This window comes from Symsagittifera roscoffensis, chromosome 1, assembly GCF_963678635.1.
Source record: "Symsagittifera roscoffensis chromosome 1, txSymRosc1.1, whole genome shotgun sequence".
Taxonomy (NCBI): Eukaryota; Metazoa; Xenacoelomorpha; order Acoela; family Convolutidae; genus Symsagittifera; species Symsagittifera roscoffensis.
Genome location: NC_087062.1, coordinates 26,538,796 through 26,560,457, shown reverse-complemented (window position 1 = coordinate 26,560,457; position 21,662 = coordinate 26,538,796). Strand labels below are relative to the sequence as shown.

At 36.8% G+C, this 21,662-nt stretch overlaps 1 protein-coding gene across 1 annotated transcript; it reads right to left on the bottom strand.

The window, feature by feature from the left end:
* Window positions 1-374: 374 nt before the first annotated feature.
* LOC134841941 (uncharacterized) lies at window positions 375-16,592 on the bottom strand. The gene is made up of 3 exons (XM_063858042.1): window positions 16,426-16,592; window positions 1,177-1,322; window positions 375-755 (listed from the first exon to the last, which is right to left on the bottom strand). The coding sequence occupies exons 1-3, from the start codon at window positions 16,427-16,429 to the stop codon at window positions 417-419; spliced, it is 489 nt and encodes a 162-aa protein (XP_063714112.1). The 5' UTR covers window positions 16,430-16,592; the 3' UTR covers window positions 375-416.
* Between the last annotated feature and the right edge of the window lie 5,070 nt (window positions 16,593-21,662).

Sequence of the window (21,662 nt, the reverse complement as noted above, 5' to 3'; positions counted from 1 at the left end):
GGCTTCAGCTGATCAGGAGCAACTCCATTGTGGCTATTTTGTTAATATGATTCAAGCAAGAACGAAATATGTGGACTTCACTGGCTTTTACCATTTCCTGACTTTGAAAATTGATTTCAGACCGTCAATAATATTTAACAATATCTTGAAGCTTTCAGTTGAAGAAACAACAATCGTGATTTTTCAATTACTTGATACGACCCGACTTACAGTTACATATTTTCAGCATGAAACTTATGCCACAAAGTTTGCAAATAGGCGAGTTCTTATGAACCGAAACTTAAAGAAACGTTAGTAAGACTTTCAATTTTCTCAAAAAATGATATAAAAATTTTTTCAAAACGAAATAATCTTAAACTTAAAATTTTATCAATTTGTGAGTCCCTTGAGTTCCACCGTGCAGAAAAAAAAAGATATCATTTTCGCTCGAGCCTAGAAGATGAGAATATCTGGTGTACACCCAACTCAATCTCGAAGTTTCTCGGCTTTGCGGTGCGAACATATCTCGCATTGTACGCTTGGTTCCACTCTTTTTTTCTCGCTCTTCGCTCTCGTCTTTCAATTCTATCTTCCCTTTTTTCTCCGAGTAAAAATCCATTTTCATCGCGTTTCAAGTCGGCAGTTTTGCGTCGCCTTTGACGGCGGTTCGACCCCCGCTCCGCTTCATCTTCTTCCTCTTCGTCTGAAAGGCGATCGTATCGTGAGGGGCTGTTCGATATTCCGGCGCTGCTTGTGGTTTCACTATCGCCATTATTCTAAATCAAAACAAGAATCGGTAGTTGCTGTGGAAGTGCCAAAGAATGTCCTGACAACAATACTAACATCAATTGCAAGAAAAAAACAGACTACTATTGTTCCCGATGGGTTTTTTGGTGGACTTTGATTTGAAGTTAGGTTTTAAGAATCAGACCATGCCCAGCAAGAAAAATTAACACCTGTACAATCAGATAGAGATATCGTTTTCTCAATGGTGGATGTCGTCAGTTTTTTCTCCGCTCCATTCGGTCCTTTCAATTTTCTTGTATTCTTTAAAATTGTACCAAACTCGACCCCGCGCGAGCTTTATTTGAAGTACCAGAAATTTCTCAATGCTTTTTTGGCACTTCATTGACGAAAGTTCAACAAACTACCTCAAAGCATCGAAATGAAAATTGCGAATAAATGCTCCGAACTAACCCTGGTCGCTTCTTCATCACTGTCTCCGTCATTGGCATGTAGCTGTGCTGCCAGAATGTCATCTGGATTTAGACTTCCGTGCGCGTCCAGTAGTTTCACATAGTACACAGACGACTTCCGGTCTCTCTTCTGAGCAAAGGTCTCTTCTGGGAAAAAAAATTCTCAAGCTTTGAAAAACATTTAAAATTTGAAGCTACAGCGAAAAAAGATAGATCTAACAACAGGATTTTTGTCGAAGGGGCAGGAGTTTGACCATGTTTTTATAAATTGTCCGAAGTGACTTTTGACACTTTGTCAAAACACTATAAAGGCTCTCTTCTGCTAAGTTTTTCTGCAACGGAGTCGAATTTTTGAAGTTTTTTGCACGCTCCTCTCGCAGAGTTAGTATATATAGACGTCTATGGTGCCTTTAGAATACTTTAATGTCGACTGGTTGATAATGAATGTCATAAAATAGTTCAAAAGAGGACCCTTGAGGTGGTTCGGGATCCAATCCCGTCCTCCTCTTCCCCCTGAATCCATGATGCCGTAAGCTTGTTCAAAAAAATTTTCTGGACACCCATGGAAAATTGAATCAACCGGAGCTAGTTACTTTTGAACTCAGTCGTGCGCAAACTCAATCAAAACGCGCCCCGCACTGGGTTTTCATGGATAATAATCGATTATAATGGATTTTAGTGACAAAAATATTGACAATATAATCGATTATAGACTCCAGTTTTAAAACTTAAATATATTTACAATGGGTTAAAATCAATTTTTTGTCATAACCAAACGATCCATGGAAAACGATTTTTTGCTCCACAAAATCCATAATTATCGATTATTTTCTGCAGAAAAATCTTTTACTCAGCTTGTTTCATTTTTTCTGCTAAAATATGACAAAGCAAAGGTATTTTCAAACTGAATATTATGTTCTGAATTGAAATCAGAAACACAATTATTAAAACTTTTACCATATGTTCTGACTTGAAATCAGAAACATAATTCTTAAACTTTTACCACATGTTCTGACTTGAAATTATGTGTTTGCTCGGTTGATAAAATATCACCAAAAGCAAACATTACAGCATGTGTTGTTTCTTTCTGATTGGTTTAACCAACAGATGGAATGCTGAAAATATCAAAATCTATGGTATATAAGCCAAGCGAAAATATACCAAAGATCACTTCATCACTTTCTCAAATCTCATAACTACTCTCATATTGAGACCCCCAACCATCCTAATAACCAAAATCTCAAATCTCTATCTCGATAACTATCAATCCATACCCTAATGTCTCTTGATATAAAATTGATGTGTGTCCTCTATATTTGAAATAATATACTTATTTACGAGTGAAAGAAACTTTGTCTGTTGAATAAGAATAGGAAAGTCTTAGCAACATTCAGAAAGACCCCTTGTTCTAACTAGCTGCGATTTGGTCGATCGCATAAGTTAAATCAAGTTAGATTGGAATAATTGGTGCGACCAGTGAGGCACACAAGTTTCAAAAAATTCACTCAATTTTCAAAATCTCAAAAAACTGAGATTATCAAAATTTCAAAAAGTTGAAAATTTCAAAAGTTGAAATTATCAAAATTTCAAAAATTGAAATTATCAAAATTTCAAAAAGTTGAAAAGTTCGAAAATTGAGATTTCAAAAAGTTGAAAATTTAAAAAGTTGAAATTATCAAATTTCACAAAGTTGAAATTATCAATTTTCACAAAGTTGAAATTATCAAAAATTCAAAAATTGAAATTATCAAAATTTCCAAAAGTTGAAAAGTTCAAAAATTGAAATTATCAAAATTTCAAAAAGTTGAAAATTTCAAAAGTTGAAATTATCAAATTTCAAAAAGTTGAAATTATCAAAAACTCAAAAATTGAATTTACCCAAATTTCAAAAAGCTGAAAATTTGAAAAGTTGAAATTATCAAATTTCAAAATTTCAAAACTTTAAATTGGATATCTTAACTTGAAAAAAGTAAGATGGCCGATCACCCAATCACCCATCCTAACTTGTCTTTTGTATCATTCTCAGGAAATGATTCAGACCTAAACGCAAAAGCCTTTTGGACTTCAGTTGAGAATAAAATTGTATTCTCACTAGGGCAACGACCCACAGACGCTGGCGCTCAGCCTAACTATGATCACAGACAAAAAAGTTTGTTTGGATCTTTATTAACAGAAACAGCTCTTGAGTGGTATACTGATGAAGTAACTAATACTACTACTTGGGCTGAACTAAAAAATCTTTTTCTTAAAAGGTTCACTGATGGTAGAGATCGTTTCAAGCATCGAATTGATGCTGAAAATGCCACTCGACAAGAGGGCGAATTAATAAAAAATTACTTCCATAGGAGTAAAACATCAGTCGACAAGGGTTGGCCCGAAAGCATTGATACTACTGTTCATGCTGATGCCGATGCACAGACATTGGAAAAAAATATACAAAAGAGACAAAGAACTCAAAAGTATATAGACTTCTCAATTAAAGGTCTAAAACCCTTAGCTCTAAAGCAGAAAGCTCATGAATATATGATAGAAAACCCCAACGCAGGATGGGAAACGTTTACCAATCATATAATTACAAAAGATTTAACTTTTGTCGTCGCCACTGATCCTGCAAACAAAACCTCGACAGATAAAATGACATCATTAGAAACGCAAATAAAAGAGTTAACCAAATTGATTAAAAATCAAGAGGTTAGTGCCATAAACGAACAACATTCCTTTCGTCGCCGAGATCCGGATGTAAAAGGCAGACCAAATAATACACGCTTTTGTGATTATTGTAGGATGAACGGTCATTCTATCTCTAGATGCTCTAAGAAACAAGTCCAGGACGAAGTAAACAAACTTCGCAAAGAACTAACAATAAAAAATGATAGAAAAGTGTCATTTGAGACCGACTATAAACGTAACCGAAATTTCTCAAATCAAAGAAACTACAATCAAAACGACCAGTCAAGAAACAATAACTTTACAAATCAAAGCGGTCAATCAGGAAATTATGGAAATACTCCAAATTTCCAGAATCAAAGTAACTATGGTATTCGTTATCATAATAACTATAGCAAAAACGGTTATCCAAGAAATAATCAACAGCCATCATACAATCCCAATCCCAGGCGAAACGAGTCGTATGACGAAAAATACCCAAAACAAAATACTTTCAGAGAAAATGAACAAGCTGCAAAACAGCATTATGACCAAGAGAATAGGCAATCCAGCAGTGATCCTAGAGGTCGACAATATAATCAAAACGGATATAACCGAACAAATAGTCGTGATTCTGATAGATCAAGATCACCAGGATTCAGAATGAATCAAAATCAAGTTGAAAATACCCATTGGGTAGAAGAAGAAACTAACTACTGTAACGCACTGACAGATATGTTTCCTTTAAACTATTAAAGTCTCCGAAGCCAAGTGAAGATAGCAATCCAAAAGCAAGGATCTATCTCAATCTATATCATTTCGCCACCGGAGACACAAATAAAAATAGTGGACTGGAAATTGAATTTATGGTCGATCCAGGATCAACTTGTTGTATCATAAATGAACCAACTTATCGAGAATTAAACAAAATTGGACAAAAACTTACTCTTTTCAAATCCCAAAGTAAAGCCAAAACTTACAACGGATCTGAAATCCGTATGCTTGGCCATACATCAATCGTTTCATGCTTTGATACCGACGGAAAGTATCCAACAAACCACAAAGTCTGGATAACAGAAGAACGCACTGTTAATCTATTAGGAATCGACTTCTGTCATTTGTTCCTTAAAGCCCTTTATTTTGATATCCCAGCTGTTGAACTAAAATCCGAAAATGGTGTCATCTCATATGGCTTATTAAACAATGATAAGGAATATCCGAACGTTTCTAAAATAGAAACAATCCGACTTAAAGATCCCCTATATATCTCACACCGCTCCTCGCATCTGTATAAACATACAGCTGAAACATATTTTAAAAAAGGAACTACATTTCTTCCTCACAAAGACACGTGTAAAACTGGTTTAATTTTCATGAATACCGATTTTGATTGAAAATCAACAAGACCACCCAGTAACCATAAATAAAGGCGTACTCGGATATGCAGTAACAGATATACAAGGAGAAGAAAAAGTATATGCAATCCAAGATTGCGATGAATTTACAGCAACTATTCTAAACGAAAGTTCAGAATTTGACAGTTGTTTCATGTTGAACACAATTGTAAACACCACACAAGAATGTACAAGCCGAGTTTATGATTCATGTATAAAATACATCGATTTTCAACAACAATCTATATTCGAATCAAACATGCCAATTGCCCAATGCATTTCTGCTGATAGAGCCATGACCCAAGGCTTTGCCGAAATGGTCTGTCGACGATATACAAAAATGAGAGATTTTTGTAGCTATAATAATAGCAGCGTGAACGAAATCATCGTTTATCGAGATTCCAGTTCCGGACAGATAATTTACAATCTGATCACCAAGGAAAGATATTTCCAAAAACCTACCTATCAAAGCATTCACTATGCACTAGATGAAATGAAACATCATGCGATTGCTAATAATATTCGTTGTATTGCAATGCCAAAAATTGCTTGTGGTCTAGACAAAATGGATTGGAAAGAAGTTTCTAAAATCATCGTCGACGTGTTCAGATTCTCTGGAATCACAATTTATGTCTATGTACCTGGTTGGGAACTCAATAGCATGCCTGCGCTAGAAGTATTCGATACAGAAAGTGTATCAGAAATATTTGAACAAATCGGTTCTGATATAGTTCAGGCCTGTAACAGCGAAGGCAAACTAGCCACCGATTTCTCGGCTGATGCAAAGAATCTTTGCAGACCACTCGTTCGAGACCAGTTCCCAAAATATAGGAACAAAGAACAAAATGATCAACTGATCAAATTTATTGTAAGCGAAACATTTAAATCAGACGAACATTATACATCCAACCAGCAAAAAATTGATAGCACTATTCAATTCCTTTCCGAGTTTGATTTCACACAAAGTGATCTATCGGACGATGAGTTTGTCGATCTACTCCAAATCATCATACAAGACATTGATGTATATTCTCATCATAAGTACGATATTGGAAAAACGAAACACAAGTTCCATATACCCCTTAAAAAAGATGCCACATTCAAAAAGCAACGACCAAGCAAAATACCCATCCATTTACGAGACAAACTCGACAAGTTAATGGACGAGCTAATACAAGCTGGTATAATACGCGAGTTAAACGAAAATGATGAAATGAACTCCTGGTTCGTAAATCCTGTTATAATACTTCCTAAAAAGGACTACGTAAAACTAGTATTAGATGCTCGGTACCTGAACTCAATAACCGATACTAGTAATTGTAGCTGGCCACTTGAACCTTTACAGGTGTTGATGACTCGGATAAATGGCTCGTATTTTACAAGCAGTGATTTATCATGCGCTTATCACCAAGTACCTCTCACTGAAGAAGCTCAAAAACTTACTAGTTTTATTGTCGGAGGACGACACTATACTTACCAAGTCGGTTTTTATGGTTTAAAACCACTTCCAAACTTCTTTAGTAAACTAATGAGATACGCTTTCGGTCCGCTTATAAAAACAAAAAAGGCAATAACATATATTGACGATACTCTTCTACAGAGTAAAAATAAAAACGAAATGTTTGATACTATCAGAGAATACCACTCTTTGCTTCGTAAAGCAAACCTTAAAGCAGCCCCCGATAAAACATTTTTTTTCCTACGAAAAGTGAAGTTCCTTGGTCACGTGGTATCGGAAGAAGGTCTTTCTCCTATAGCTTCTCGCATAGATGATATAAAAAACCTAAAATCACCCGAATCTAAAACTGAAGTACTGGGTGTTCTCGGAGTAATGGGATTCTATAGTACTTACATAATTAACTTTCATGTAGATGCGAAATGTCTATACGAGCTTGCAAACACCGAAAACAAATTTCAATGGCTACCATGTCATGAAGCCGTTTTTCAGAAATTGAAAGACAGATTTTGCCATGATATTGCTAATGCAATCCCAAACACAGATTACCCATTTCACATTCACGCAGACTCTTCGAATGTAGGAACTGGATGTATTTTAATCCAAGCCTTTCCAGACGGAAAGAAAATTGTATCCGCAAACTCCAGGGTTTTTGATAAAGCCGAACAAAAAATGTCACCACAGCATCGTGAACTGTGTGGTATTATATCTGCTCTTCAAACATATGAATTCTATATTATAGGTTCACCATTCCCCATATATCTATATTGTGACCATCGACCAATTTTATTTTTATGGTCCAGAAAAGGACAACTTTCACACCGATTTTTTAAATATCAGGTTGTGCTGACTAAGTTTCATAATCTAAAAATTATCTACACACCAGGCACAAACTTAGCTTTCCCTGACCTTTTAAGCCGAAATGTTCCAATCGCTGATATTAAAAAATATCAAATTGAACATAAAACAATTCCAAATGAAATAAAATTTGTTCTAGACACCGGAGAACAAATCAATTATTCAGTGCTTCACAAAGAAGACAAAAATACAACACACAACGATTGCTATCCAATCATTGCTCAATTGCATGGTGGGAAAAGAAAACTTATAGATATAAGTGAAAAAGGTGACTTCAGCATTGAAGAAGCACCAGATTACTATGAAGAATCTTGCAACGCAATCCAGAACATAACAGATTTCTTTAAATTTGGCAAACAAATCAACCAAATAAAAAAATTGTCAACTCAAAATATTTACGAAGAAATACCTGAAGAACTTTTCGCTCTGGATGACGATCTTGATAACCAAGAGTGGATAGAACTTTGCGAGGGCAATGTCGAACAAAGTCTAATTGACGAGTTTGAACAGGCAAAACAAGATTTTGAAAATAGAACTAAAATATCAAAGCTAATTGAACCAATTAGCTTGCACTCACAAAAAGGAAAAAATGATTCACTAGATTTAATCATTAAATTGACAGATTTCGCAAAAACTGCTGCTCTTGACGTAGAAACAATTGTCCAAGAACAATTAAAAGATCAAGTAATTGAAACTGTCAAAAAATGGGTCAAAAGAGGTACAAAACCAGAAACCAAACCTCATCGACATCAAGATAAAGCTATAAGAGCTTATCTTCGACAGTTTGATCTCCTGTTCATTGAAAATCAAAATGAATTATTGTGTATTCATGAATATAACGATGATTGCTCACAAACCCCAAAAATATGTTTGCCCCTATCATTATTTCTCAACAGTTTCAAGCTAGCCCATAGTCATCCATTAAGTGGTCATCACGGAGAATCAAAAACATTAGAAAGTATTAAAAGATACTTTTATTGGCCCGGACTTTATAAATGGGTAAAAATGCTTCTTCACGATTGTCTTGATTGTCAAAAAAACAAGCCAAAAAGAAAAGATTTAAATGAAGCTCCTTTACAGCAATGGGGTCAACTAGAAACAACACCAATGAAAACAATTCAAATTGACCACAAAGGTCCACTCAGACCAATGAGTAACGGCAAAAACTATTGTTTAGTTGTTGTAGACGCATTTTCTCGATATATACAAGTATATCCTTGCAAACACGCCGATTCAAAGGAAACAATCAATCTCCTTGAAAAATATATCACATCATTTGGCATTCCACAACAAATCATTCATGATAATGGAAGTGCTTTTATAAGCAATGATTTCGTTCATTGGTCATTTGAATTAGGTATTACACTTAGACCAAGAACTACATACGCACCATGGACAAACGGCAAAGTTGAGGTCCAAAATAAACATTTAACTCAATATTTCAGGCATTTTATAAATGATGCTGGTTCTGATTGGTCAGAACTGACAGACAAATTTGCTTTTGCTCACAACACCGCCGTCAATTCAAGTACTGGTTATACGCCATACGAAATCGTATTTGGCATTAAACCACAAATTCCAATAAGCCTAAAACTAGGATTATTTCGTGATAATGATAAACGATGCATATCAGAATATTGCACCGGTCTTTCACCTCATGTTCATAGTGAAGAAAGAGTAAAAAATGAAAAAATCGATAAATTACTCCAAAACCGAATATCCTCAGAAATTTTAAAAAGGGAGAATCTTTTTAAAACAATTTACAGCAATACTTATATACATTGCCGCCGCGTCACTAATCAAGCGCATTATTTTCGAAATCAACATAAGCTAGGTAAGCCAATCAAAATTGGCAGTAAAGTATTACTGGAAAATAGATCTAAACCGCTTTTAAGGTCCCAAAAGCTGCTACATTTAAGATCTGGCCCATATACTGTAGTTGAACAAGTAACAGATGTCAACTATAAAATAGAAAACGACACGACCTCAGAGAAAAAAATAGTACACCGTAATCATATTGTTGAATACTTCCCAAAAGAAAACATAATGCCAAAACTGGTTACTGAATATTCAACCGATCCAATGTCCGATGGTTTTTATAATCATCTAACAAATCGACAAATAGACAATTTTAATCAGCCAAAAAAGACTGAATTCGCGAATTATTCCTATTGGCCAGTGATATCTAGTGGATATCAACATATGACAAACCACGATTCTACAATTAGGGAATCTGAACAAAATAAGTCGCCAAAACAAAGTTCTGATTCCGGACAGGAAACTATGAACTTAAGGACTTTATTCGAATCAACATCATTCAATCCAGATATACAGCCTATTACTAGTTCTACGCCATACCCAAAACGTGTATTAAATGAACTAAGTGAACTCGATGGCCCAAGTAGCTCGCAAAACCACCGGAACATTAGAACACAGTTTCATGTTTCACCACCCCAAAATTTTTATCAGCTTTCTAATAATTCAGCAGGATTTTCAAATTATGCTCAATCCCCAAATAATTCAGAAAACTACTACGAAAATAGCCTCTATACGCCTATTCCTGAAGTCAGCTCAGAAAGGCCAAAAAGAACTAAACGTCCCACACAAAAATTCGGAAATCCAATTCCATCTAGTCTCATATCCAGATTTGGAAAAAAGTAAAGACAAATGGATATAAGAAAAATAAATTTATTTTCTTTAAATTTCGCCCCAAGGCAACTTTGACTCAAAATTATTCGCTATTTCATGTATAATTTTATTAGCACACAATAATTCTAGAGTCATTTTTTCGCTACTTGGTCTTGACTGCTTGCTTTTGGCTACTATCTGCAATACCGGCTCGGGTTGCCACCACGCCATTGTAATCCTTTTTAGCATATCGAGCTTTTCTCGTCCGTTCTCCATGAACATGCTTCTATAGAACTAAAACAACAATAAAAACATTAGTTTCTAAACGAAACAAAAACATTTATGTCAAAATATAACTGTATTATTGAAATTGTAACCAAATAATCAAAAGTATACTCACATCCTCACCAAGGAGCAGACCGATCAACTCTATTGAATCGCTGGACAATTGGTCAATTTCCTCCCAACAATTGGACATGATATCAGCATTCCTATCCAAATTGAATTTTATTATTTGGGCTGACCACCATTCGGCTTCCCGCAAAAGCGGAACGTCGAACAAATAATTGCCGTTAGTGAATAGTAGGTACTCTACTCTTGAAATAAGAAGATCTGAATTATACATAAATTCAAATATTTTTTTTCTCTCCTCCTTTCTCTCATTACTTATATCCCAAAGCGGTATACTTTTCAAAGGCTCTAATTTTTCTGGATACTTGAGCCAGTTATCAGCATCATCTTTTGTAGCCATATTTTCAATCAGTTAGTAGTCAATAAATTCAAGACGAAAGCTTCTGCTAAAGTACTAATTTCTGACCAAATGGTGAGAACATATGGTTATTTGCAAACTCAAAACATATGGTTGAAGCAAACATGCTTATCACTACCGTCCTAACTTGCAAACCAACCCCCTCCCAACGGCCGTAGACACGTGCCAGTAAAAACAAATACGGCACAGTATAGTATGTCAATTATAACTGAACAGCCGGCTTTGCTAAAACCTGTCTTAAACAAACAAATTTTATCAGAATCTGATCTATATAAACCAGCAAAAATAAGCCCAGAATCATTCTTTCAAAAACTTCTCAACCTCCAAAACCTTCCTCTGATACTTCTCAGCAATTGCAAAAATCAATAAATTTCAAAAATAATGTCTAAAATCACCGATCTCGAAGAAGGCGAAATAATGGACCTTGATCAATCAACGGACCAAATAATCGATGATTTGCTGAGAGTAAGTATAATTTCTATTTTCCGCCGCCGCCAAAAATTGAAACTTTTCTGGTTAGCTATATACGCTCTTTTAATATTTCCCCAACAAATCTGCGCTTTTAATCCAGAGGACAATCTCTACGCTAATACAGCAAAAGATCTAAAAATTGCGCATTTTGATTGTCAACTAATGACATCGAACAAAATGTTCTCACTTAATAAAGTAGCTCCCTGCAAAATACAACCTGAAAATATCGAAACCACAACTGCCGAGGTTACTCTTTACCAACGGCATTATAGCACAAAAATTAACGCGACAATGTGTCGTATAAAACACCAATCTATCCGATGGTTTTGTGATTCTTTCGATTCAAGCGGAATAGACGCTCGCCAAAATATAATCACAACTGATATACACATTTCCCCTGATACTTGTAAGCACGCCGCCGAACGGGGATATGTTAACTTAGGATACTCAAAAAATATTCCTTTTCGCTTCGACGAAAAAATCGTCACAAATACAAATAGAGGCAAAGTTGATGGCGAATACCACAACGAATGCAGCGATCGTTCTTGGATCCATTTGGATACTTTCGAATCGTACATGCAAAATATTTCCTTAACTGTCAATCTAAAAGATGGCACCGTTAATAACTGGCAAAACATTCCATTACCTTGTCCTGTATATGAAAACGGATGTGAAACAACATCACTCGACCCTTTTGCATATACTTGGAACGAGCCCGAAAACTGCATTTTTTCGGTTCTCAATAAATTCGAAGCAAAAATGATTCGAAATGAAGAAAATTATTATATTGTAAAAGACTCTTTTACTAAAATATCCAACCACCATACTCGAGGTAGAGACACTCAACAATTTATGCTAAAAATACTAAATAAACCACAATCTTTATGTGGACACCCAAAAATAGTCTACCCGACCCAATACGAATCATTGTTCATAGCATACCAAAACGGTTTTAATATGGATACTGGTTTACAAATAAACCCGAGTGCTAATACAGGAATTTTTCATTCGGAGCCAAATTTGACTTACGTAAAATACGCAAAAGATAAAAATTATCCCTTTGCACCGGGACAAATAGACTACGAAGCTCATCTAGGAACAAAACTAGATTACATTCTTTTTCGAAGCTTTTACATGCTTCGAACTGCCGAATTGGCACTTTTAACGAATCAATGTGAGTTAGAACGCTCCATGATTCTCAATACTTTAATGCTCTCTATCGAAAGCCCGCGTTTAGCCGGCTACATTTTGACCCGAAATAGGTCTATGTTTTTAGAGACCAATGGCAATGTTGCCTGGCTCTATCACTGCCCAAAATTTTATTCTCCATTACAATTAATGGACGCATGCTATAATCGGATACCAATTATGTATCGCGAAAAAATTCATTTCGTCGACCCGATCACTCGACAAACTTTTAAATCGGCAGATCAACAAGACTGCTCCGATAAACATTTAAATCTTTATCAACTAGATGTTGATAACGATAATTCTTGGATCGAACTCACACCCTCTATTACTAGAGTAAAAGGTCCTGATCTGTTTAAGCCGAAAGAAATTAAACGGCAAGTAAAACACTCTCTTGCATCTAGTCATGATGCTTCTATTTACACTTATGCACAAATGCAAAAATTTTGGAGCATGATTACTGATCACTCTGAAATGAAGGGTTTTTTACAAAAAGTATCCCAAACTTTTCTTAATGCAAGAAAACACTTCTATCCGGACTCGAGTAGTCAATACGGATCTACGCAAAACATATACTTAGATTATCTTATCTCGCCTGATTTTTGGAAGAACGAGTACACTCGTGTTTTTGGTACAATACAGTACTATTTAGAAAGATGCGGAATAATATTCGCCTCTTTCCTTTTCGTCAAGTTTATACTCGACGCTCTTGTATTTGTAATAAAAGTATTACACATACACAAACTAACCGGCCGAACTCTTCATTTCGGAAAAATTATGTTAGCCGCCTCTTACAATATACTTTTCACTTCTATAGTGACTTCAATATTCGCTCAAAATGAGAACGATCAAAATATTGAGCTTGATCATAGGCCTCAGGCACCTCAACAAGAGGATTCTGAAAACGAAAATCAGGATAAAATTTATCCTAGACTCCAACTAGTTGATTACAATAATCGACCCGCTGTACCGGTCTAATTTATTCTATGTTTTAGGATATGCCCACTGATCTTCTTCAAACTCCACTCGAAGAAGACTTACTCGATTTCGAAAACCTTCTGTCTCTAAATGACCCTATGGAAATGCCATCCAAAACAATCAACCCGATTAATCAACCAAAATTGAATACCAATTTTAAAATTCCAAAAGTGAAAAATTCTAATTGCATTCAAAAGAGAAAAGCAATTGTCCGACCTTTCAAAATTCTCCCCTCTTCTTCAACTAGGAAAAACCTAGAATCTGAAACTGTAATAGTTCACCAATCCGCAAACTCTCTAGAACTTGAATCAAAAATTGCGATTCAAGTCAAAAAGGAACAAAACCTCAGCCCTAGGAAACCACCAAATTTTGACACCAGTCTAAATTATGCGCTCTCTCCCTTTATTAACCGATTTAAGATAGACACCTATCACCCTTACCAAAACGGTAACGGTGCATACCGTCTGGTTAATGCACAACTCCCCCATCAACATATTTGTGTTCCTGCAGCCTTTATAACTGCCCAAATGCAGACTCCGATCCTTGACTCCTACACGGATCAAGTGCAAAAGAATTACATAAACGACTTAAATCGCATCAATCAAATGCAGAAAACCATAACAGTGCTCCGGAAAAAAATAAGGACCTCAGCAATAAATATCTGAGCCTAAAAACCCAGGTGGAAGGAAACTATTAGTTTCAAGACTATCTATTAACCTCCGTTCTTTTTATTTTTTAACTCCAACTGTGAATTGGCCGCCGCCACTTTACAAAGTATGTATGCTTCTACAATTATAGTCCAGTATTGCTGATAAGTATATTCGCTAAACCAACTTTGAAAAATTGTATTTGATGTTATATTTCTCAAAAGTATCCAGCTGTGATTTGGCCGCCGCCACTGCTCTACTCTACATGCACATAGACTACAAGCAGCCATTCTTCAACCGACTACAAGCAGCCATTCTTCAACCGACTACAAGCAGCCATCTATCAACCGACTACACTACAAGCCGCCACTTTACGAACAAACTACCAAAATCAGAATAAAAACTTTACGCAAACTTTATTAAAACTTTTTGATGTTTTGTAAATTATATTATGCTTTTAAATTTTTTGTCAACGGGTTTCACCGTTTAACAATCACCCTATAAGATGGTTGGATGTTCTGAATTGAAATCAGAAACACAATTATTAAAACTTTTACCATATGTTCTGACTTGAAATCAGAAACATAATTCTTAAACTTTTACCACATGTTCTGACTTGAAATTATGTGTTTGCTCGGTTGATAAAATATCACCAAAAGCAAACATTACAGCATGTGTTGTTTCTTTCTGATTGGTTTAACCAACAGATGGAATGCTGAAAATATCAAAATCTATGGTATATAAGCCAAGCGAAAATATACCAAAGATCACTTCATCACTTTCTCAAATCTCATAACTACTCTCATATTGAGACCCCCAACCATCCTAATAACCAAAATCTCAAATCTCTATCTCGATAACTATCAATCCATACCCTAATGTCTCTTGATATAAAATTGATGTGTGTCCTCTATATTTGAAATAATATACTTATTTACGAGTGAAAGAAACTTTGTCTGTTGAATAAGAATAGGAAAGTCTTAGCAACATTCAGAAAGACCCCTTGTTCTAACTAGCTGCGATTTGGTCGATCGCATAAGTTAAATCAAGTTAGATTGGAATAATTAAACAACCTAAAAACAAAAAAAAACCATTTACAAAAATCATTTACAAAATCATGTTTTTCTGGCTTTTTTACCCCCCACTCTCCCCTCCTCCTCCCAGTTTACAGTTTAAATCTCCCTCCTAGTTTTTCACCATTGAACGGAGGGGGGACTGAAAAAAAACTCCACTTCTTTACCCATCCCATTTTCATCCCCGTAATGTTTTTAACTCCCCCCGTCACCCACATTTAGTAAAATGGGGTACCAAAAAGAGGGTTGCAAACTGTGGAGGGGGAACTGGGAAGGGGGGTTAAAACGGGCAGGTGATTTAGAATAGTTGGTGAAAACAACATTGAGTCAACCTCCCTCCACCTGTTCAATCATCCCCCCGTTCAATCATTAAACACCACCTCGTTGATTCACATTCAACCATTGAACCCCCTTTACTTGAACGTGAGGGGGCAGTGGGCAAATGGCAGTTTTTACCATTGTGATGGTAAAAAAAACAATTAAATAAATTGTTAAACTACAAACTGAAACAGTGAAGAAAATTTGTACTGAAAATTTAAAGTGTTATATGAAAACTAAAAATTTATGAAACTTAAAACGTAGCAAATGCACTAGATAAATTTGAAAATGATGCCAATAATGCCAATAATCGATTTAAATGGATTATATTGATATAAAAAATGTTAAGACTATAATCCATTTCTAATAAATTATATGCGATTATATTTAAAACTTACGGAAGCTGACAATGAAAATGCAATATAATTAATTATTATCCATGAAACTCCTGTTTTGGCGCTTTTATAAATTTCACTTTACAAAAACATAGTTTACCTGGTTTTTACTCCAAAGGGATTTCTTTCTCGAAGCGCTCAGATTTAAGGGGGTCTGTTCTGTTTTGCGGCGCAAAAAAGTAATGTTTTTGCATCTAGAAATTGATCAAAATGATAGAATCTGATTGGTTGAAATCAAGCTCAACTAAAACATTTCTCGGCGTTTTCAATGAGAACAGAAGCACAATTAACAGTTTTTATAAATTTGGCCGTATAACAGAAAAGACCCAGACTCGAAATTGGTTAAGTCAAGTCATCCTAACATAACCGCATAAATTTATTACAGTGTCGACATGAACAGGATTTATAAGAAAACAAAAAGTGTATAACCCATAATTCTGCTGTTTTTCTCTATGATTTCCTCCTCCCGCTTCTTCTTATCCGCAATTCTTTGCTGTTCTTTGATTTCACATTCCTAGAAAAAAAAAGTTGTTTCATGTCATCCAGGCGTCTTTGTGGAAAAAGAGTGCAAGTTTCAGGTTATAAGCAAACCATAATTCATGACTTCGATATCTAATTCAGTTAAAATAAAACGTAAAAACAATTTAGAAGAGATCGTGATTAAACATTTGAAAATGTGCGCTCAATCTCTGTACTCTCTGTAACTAGGAAACAACAGTGGTTAGACAAAGTTTTATTCGTATTTTCGGCAATACAAACCACTCATGTCAGTATAATCAGTAAATAATCCGAATAATCCAGAAAACTCACAACATCAAGTTCCGAATTTTCTACAATAATTCGCTCCAAACGACACAAATTGGCGCAAGCTAGCCACAAGAACCGGTCGGTAATGTCCTTGAGACAAATTGGTCTTTTTGGGGGCCAGTTTTAATCAAGGCTGAACCAAATTAGAACCTAAAAACAGTTTAAAAAGGTCAAGAGGGGCTATACCCCCTCTGGTCTACATGTTTTAAGGTCTGCGTATGGGGGGATTCGAACCGGCGCCAACTGGCAAGTCTGACTGTAGTACATTTGGAATATGCCGCTCGGCCAAATATGCTGTTTTATTTGCATTTTGGTCCAATCATAATCAAGTTGAAAATTGCGTACACCATCCTCAACCCCTAAAGAAGGAAGAACAGGAGCAAGCTTAACGGTCGGCCGAGTGAATTCAAGCGTTGCGGTCTGAACAAGGGCGGATCATGCGCAACCGTCCTGTCCATAATGTAGCTTTACGATTCGGGCGAGAGGGTAGTACCCACTCGAACTATCGGGATCAATCACCCATACGAGATCGCCTGTCTTAAGAGTGAAGTCAGAATGATTGTACCACTTGATACGCTTATTCAGTGAGGGAACAAATTCGCGAAGCCAACGAGACCAAATTGCGTGAGCATACGACTGCGCTCGCACGTAACTTTTCTTGTGGTCGAAGTGCTCCCCAGGTAAAAGCGAAGGAAAGCTTGTGGTATTTTGTCCAAGCAAAAATTGGTTTGGGGTTAACGCTTCTAACTCATGTGAATCAGCACTAACGGGAGTGATTGGCCTCGAATTCAAAGCCTGCTCAACTAAGCAGAGTGTTATTCCTAACACCTCTTCGGTGACTCCCCTACTGCCTCAGTATATGATAAAGCACGCGTTTCACGCTTCGGACGAGTGCCTCCCAGGAACCGCCATGATGGGGTGCGCCTGGCGGGCTAGATTTCCAAGCAACACTTTTGTGTGCAAAAATGGTCGGAGCCATGCTATTCCAAATCTTGATGCAGGCAAGTAATTCCTTTTCCGCACCAACGAAGTTTGTGTCGTTATCCGACCAGATCGTGTTTGGTTTACCACGACGCTCAATGAACCGTTCAACGCCCATGACACAAGAACTAGTACCAGAGATGGTACGGTCTCAAGTTGTACAGCAGTGGTGATGAGGCACGTGAAAAGAATTCATCTTTTTTCAGTGCTTCTGCAAGCGGACCAAGGCAATTCACACCCGTATGATTAAATGGTGGTTGCTTATATCCGAGACTTTCGACGGGTAAATTGGACATAATTGGCTGGATTGTACTTGCTTTGCGTTTACGGCATGTTACACATTGGTTTTCGATAGACTGAAGTACTCTGGGCAGCGCATTCAATCTAAACTTTGATGAAAATGCTTATGGTGGAGGCTGCGGGACAACAAGCGAATTAGGGTATGTCGGGCGTCGAGTAATATTGGGTGTTTAGTATCAAACTCGGTATTCACTAAGCGAACAATCCGGCCGGTGGAACGAATGATACCAGCGGTGAGTGTTATCAACACAACGGGGATGGATTCCATCTGAGCTAGATGAATTAGTTTGTTTTCCGCAATTTGAATCTCAGTGGGATTGGTGATCCGCAAGTCCTTGCCGCGAAAACACTTATGTGAAGGCAGCATCCTCAACATAAACGCGACAACTCTTTTATACCTCGCGAAGGAACTGAACCTTTCCCAAATGAATCCGTGTTCGGGATTTTTGATGGATGTGACATCGGTGATAGGAAGATGATGTCTACAAGCAATTATCAACCTCACAAGAAGGACCCTTCAAATGAAATTTTTTTGATAAAACGTTCCTCGGGTATTAACGGCCAATCAGTAGTCCTGAGAATGCTCAAACCAATAACCCAGCTGCTATCCATTGAGGGCTTCCAAAGAAGTCCCCCGCGTATCGGTATTAGCTGGATTAACGTCCATCAGAACATGGTGCCACTTATCAAGAGTAGTCGATTCGAGGATTTCGCCGACACGGTTAGCGAGTAATGCAGGTAATTTGTCACTGGAGTTTAGCCACTGCAAAACTGTAGTACTATCTGTCCACATGTAGACTTGATTAATGTTAACAGTAAGTGCTGTCAGCATATCATCTTTCAAATGAGTGGCGAGCAGAGCAGCTTGATACGTCAGGAGACTGGTTACATCCGAGGACACACCAAGTGTTGCAGTCGGCAACAACCCTTTAGACGATTCAATGTCATGTACATCACTAACAGGGGCGTGGGTGGAAGTGTTTGTATTCTCCTTGGACTTGTTTATTCCAGCCTTATTTGAGAAACTCGAATTTTCCTTCCCAGGAATTAATTTCTCGGCTCCATGGAGCAAGACATTATGTGCAAGACAAGGCACTCTGGCTTCGGGCATTTTTTAGCTCTAGAACAATACCAGAAACTATGATTGCCATTGAGGCAAGCGAAGCAACGTTTCTGTTCAGCTACGTTTTTTGCTCGCTGAGTATCATCTTTTACCTTGAAAACAGCACAGTTCCACAATGCATGAGTACCCTTACATAAACCGCAGGGCGGAAACTTAGACATATCCTGTGCTTTACTAGTTACTTTGCTATTGACTGCAAAAAATTCGGTTGTTTTGGCTTAACTGGTTCCTCGTTTTTTGCCTTACATTTAAGTACACGTAATCTCTCATGCCCCTCGGCCTTTCTTTCAACCAGTTGTTAAATTCTAAGAGTGTTGGGCGCTGCCAATTATGCCTAACAGTATGCATTGACCAGCTTCCTTGAGGTTAGGCGGAAGTTTACTAAAAGTTTGGTTTAGCAGGTTCACACTATTTAGATCATCGTTGAATTAGAATGAATTGAAAACTGCTACGAGCCCAGATATGGCAGAGGAGAAACTAATGACATTTTCAGAATTGTGCATCTTAAGTGGAGGAAAAGTATTCAGCTTATGAAGATGCGCACCAACAATAGCGTGTGGTTGCCCAATTTTCCGTAGCAAGGTGGCCAGTACATCGTTGTACATAACGCCACTATAACTTAACTCCGCAATTGCGGTTTTTGCTTTGCCTGTGACGAGTTGTTTTTAAGTGTCAGTTTCGTATCATCGGCGAGAACAGCGGAATTAACGGTGGACTTAAACTGACCAAATCATTCGTGCCAGTTTAACGGGTTGCCGTCAAACTGGGCAAACTTTCGTTCAGCAAGATGATATTTGCGGCTATGCATTAATAATTCCGTCAATTCACGAGCGGAGATAGGTCGATTCGATGAACAACCTTGGTTCAGATTAGCAGAAGATGGTGGGTAGTCTTCGTTGACTGGCTAATATCCAGTATTAGTATTATTGACAAAATGCGGAACTTGTTGGGGATGAACTGGCGGAGTATTAAAAATTACAAACCTACCACATGTATAAGGGGCGGCGGTGTTACACTGTGAGACAACAGTTATCAAACTAGAAAAAATGTTTCCAGCATTACAACACTGAACAGGCATGACTATTGTAGTTGTAGCGGCCAATCATCCATAAGTTTGCATCACTTGTATAGTAATCGTTGGTATTAGGTGACACAGTATGCGGTATAAAGGGATTATTATGTTGCGTCTGGACTGGCGTTGCATGGCAATGAGGTGCCGAAAGAAAAATCGACGGTGGGTTTACTCCAGAAGATGAGAAGTCACCACCAGCAAATGCAGGTGATAATGAAATAAAACCAGTACCAGGTTGTGCCGATAACATTGGACAGGTAGTGATTCCGGTTGCCCATTGGCAAAACTACCCTTAGTTATGTTTGAACACATCGTCTGTAAAGGAACAGCAGACGGTGGTGGTAACACGTGTGCACTAGCATGCATATTGTTTGCTGGGAATGAAACAGATGGAACAGAAGCTTGCAATGGCAAAAGGCTTGCTTTACCAAATTAAGGCATGTGCCGATGTCCATGACTATGGATTCCAGGGTCACTCAATGCTGTGTGCTCATGGTTATGACTATTACTTTTTACTATTACGACTATTACACTGACTATGTTATGACTATTACTTGTTATGACGAATTACTATGTTATGACGAATTATTTTTTATTTTTGTTGCAAAGATGTCGAAAAACACACCGTTGATACCACTCTAGTTTTGTCTGGCACATATTGCACTCTTCTGTCAGTGACAAATTCAGAAATGTTATGAAATATGTGGAAAAATGGTGCGCATTTAACACAATTTTTCAAAATTACAGTAATGACTTTCTGAAATTCTTAAAGGTTGCATTCCTTTTTACTTGTTTAAAGAAACGTAGCAATATCAAACATCTTTCAAACGTTGTAAAGATGAAATTGATACTAAAATTTATTGAAAATTTAGAAACAGTCTGCACTAACAAATGACAAAATCAATGGCTTGGTGTACCGTTGTAAGATTTTTTCAGTAAAATTATTTCTGCGGTTTTGCGGTTACTGTGATTTTTTTATGTGCACACTTCTATGGTTGCGGTCCATATTTTTTCCTAAACTTTCAAATTTTCAATAAATTTGAGCCAAAAAACACTACCAACTATTTTCTTCAAGAGGACGTATGATCAATTGACTGAATAATTTCAGTTTCATGCTGTCAAATCAATATACGATTGATTTACGTTAGTTTTTGTTCAGAAACTTCATCTCAAGTTGTGAATAAATTCCCACATGAGTTTTTCAGTTGGCACATTTTGAAAACTGCAAAAACAACAAGAGCGCAAAAAAAAATTAATTATGCTGAAACCTTGTAGAAATTGAAAACAAATCGATTATAATCAATTAAAAATGGATTATAATATATACTCATTTTTGTGGACACTGACAATGAATCTAAGTTATAATAGAGTTTTTTCCTTTTT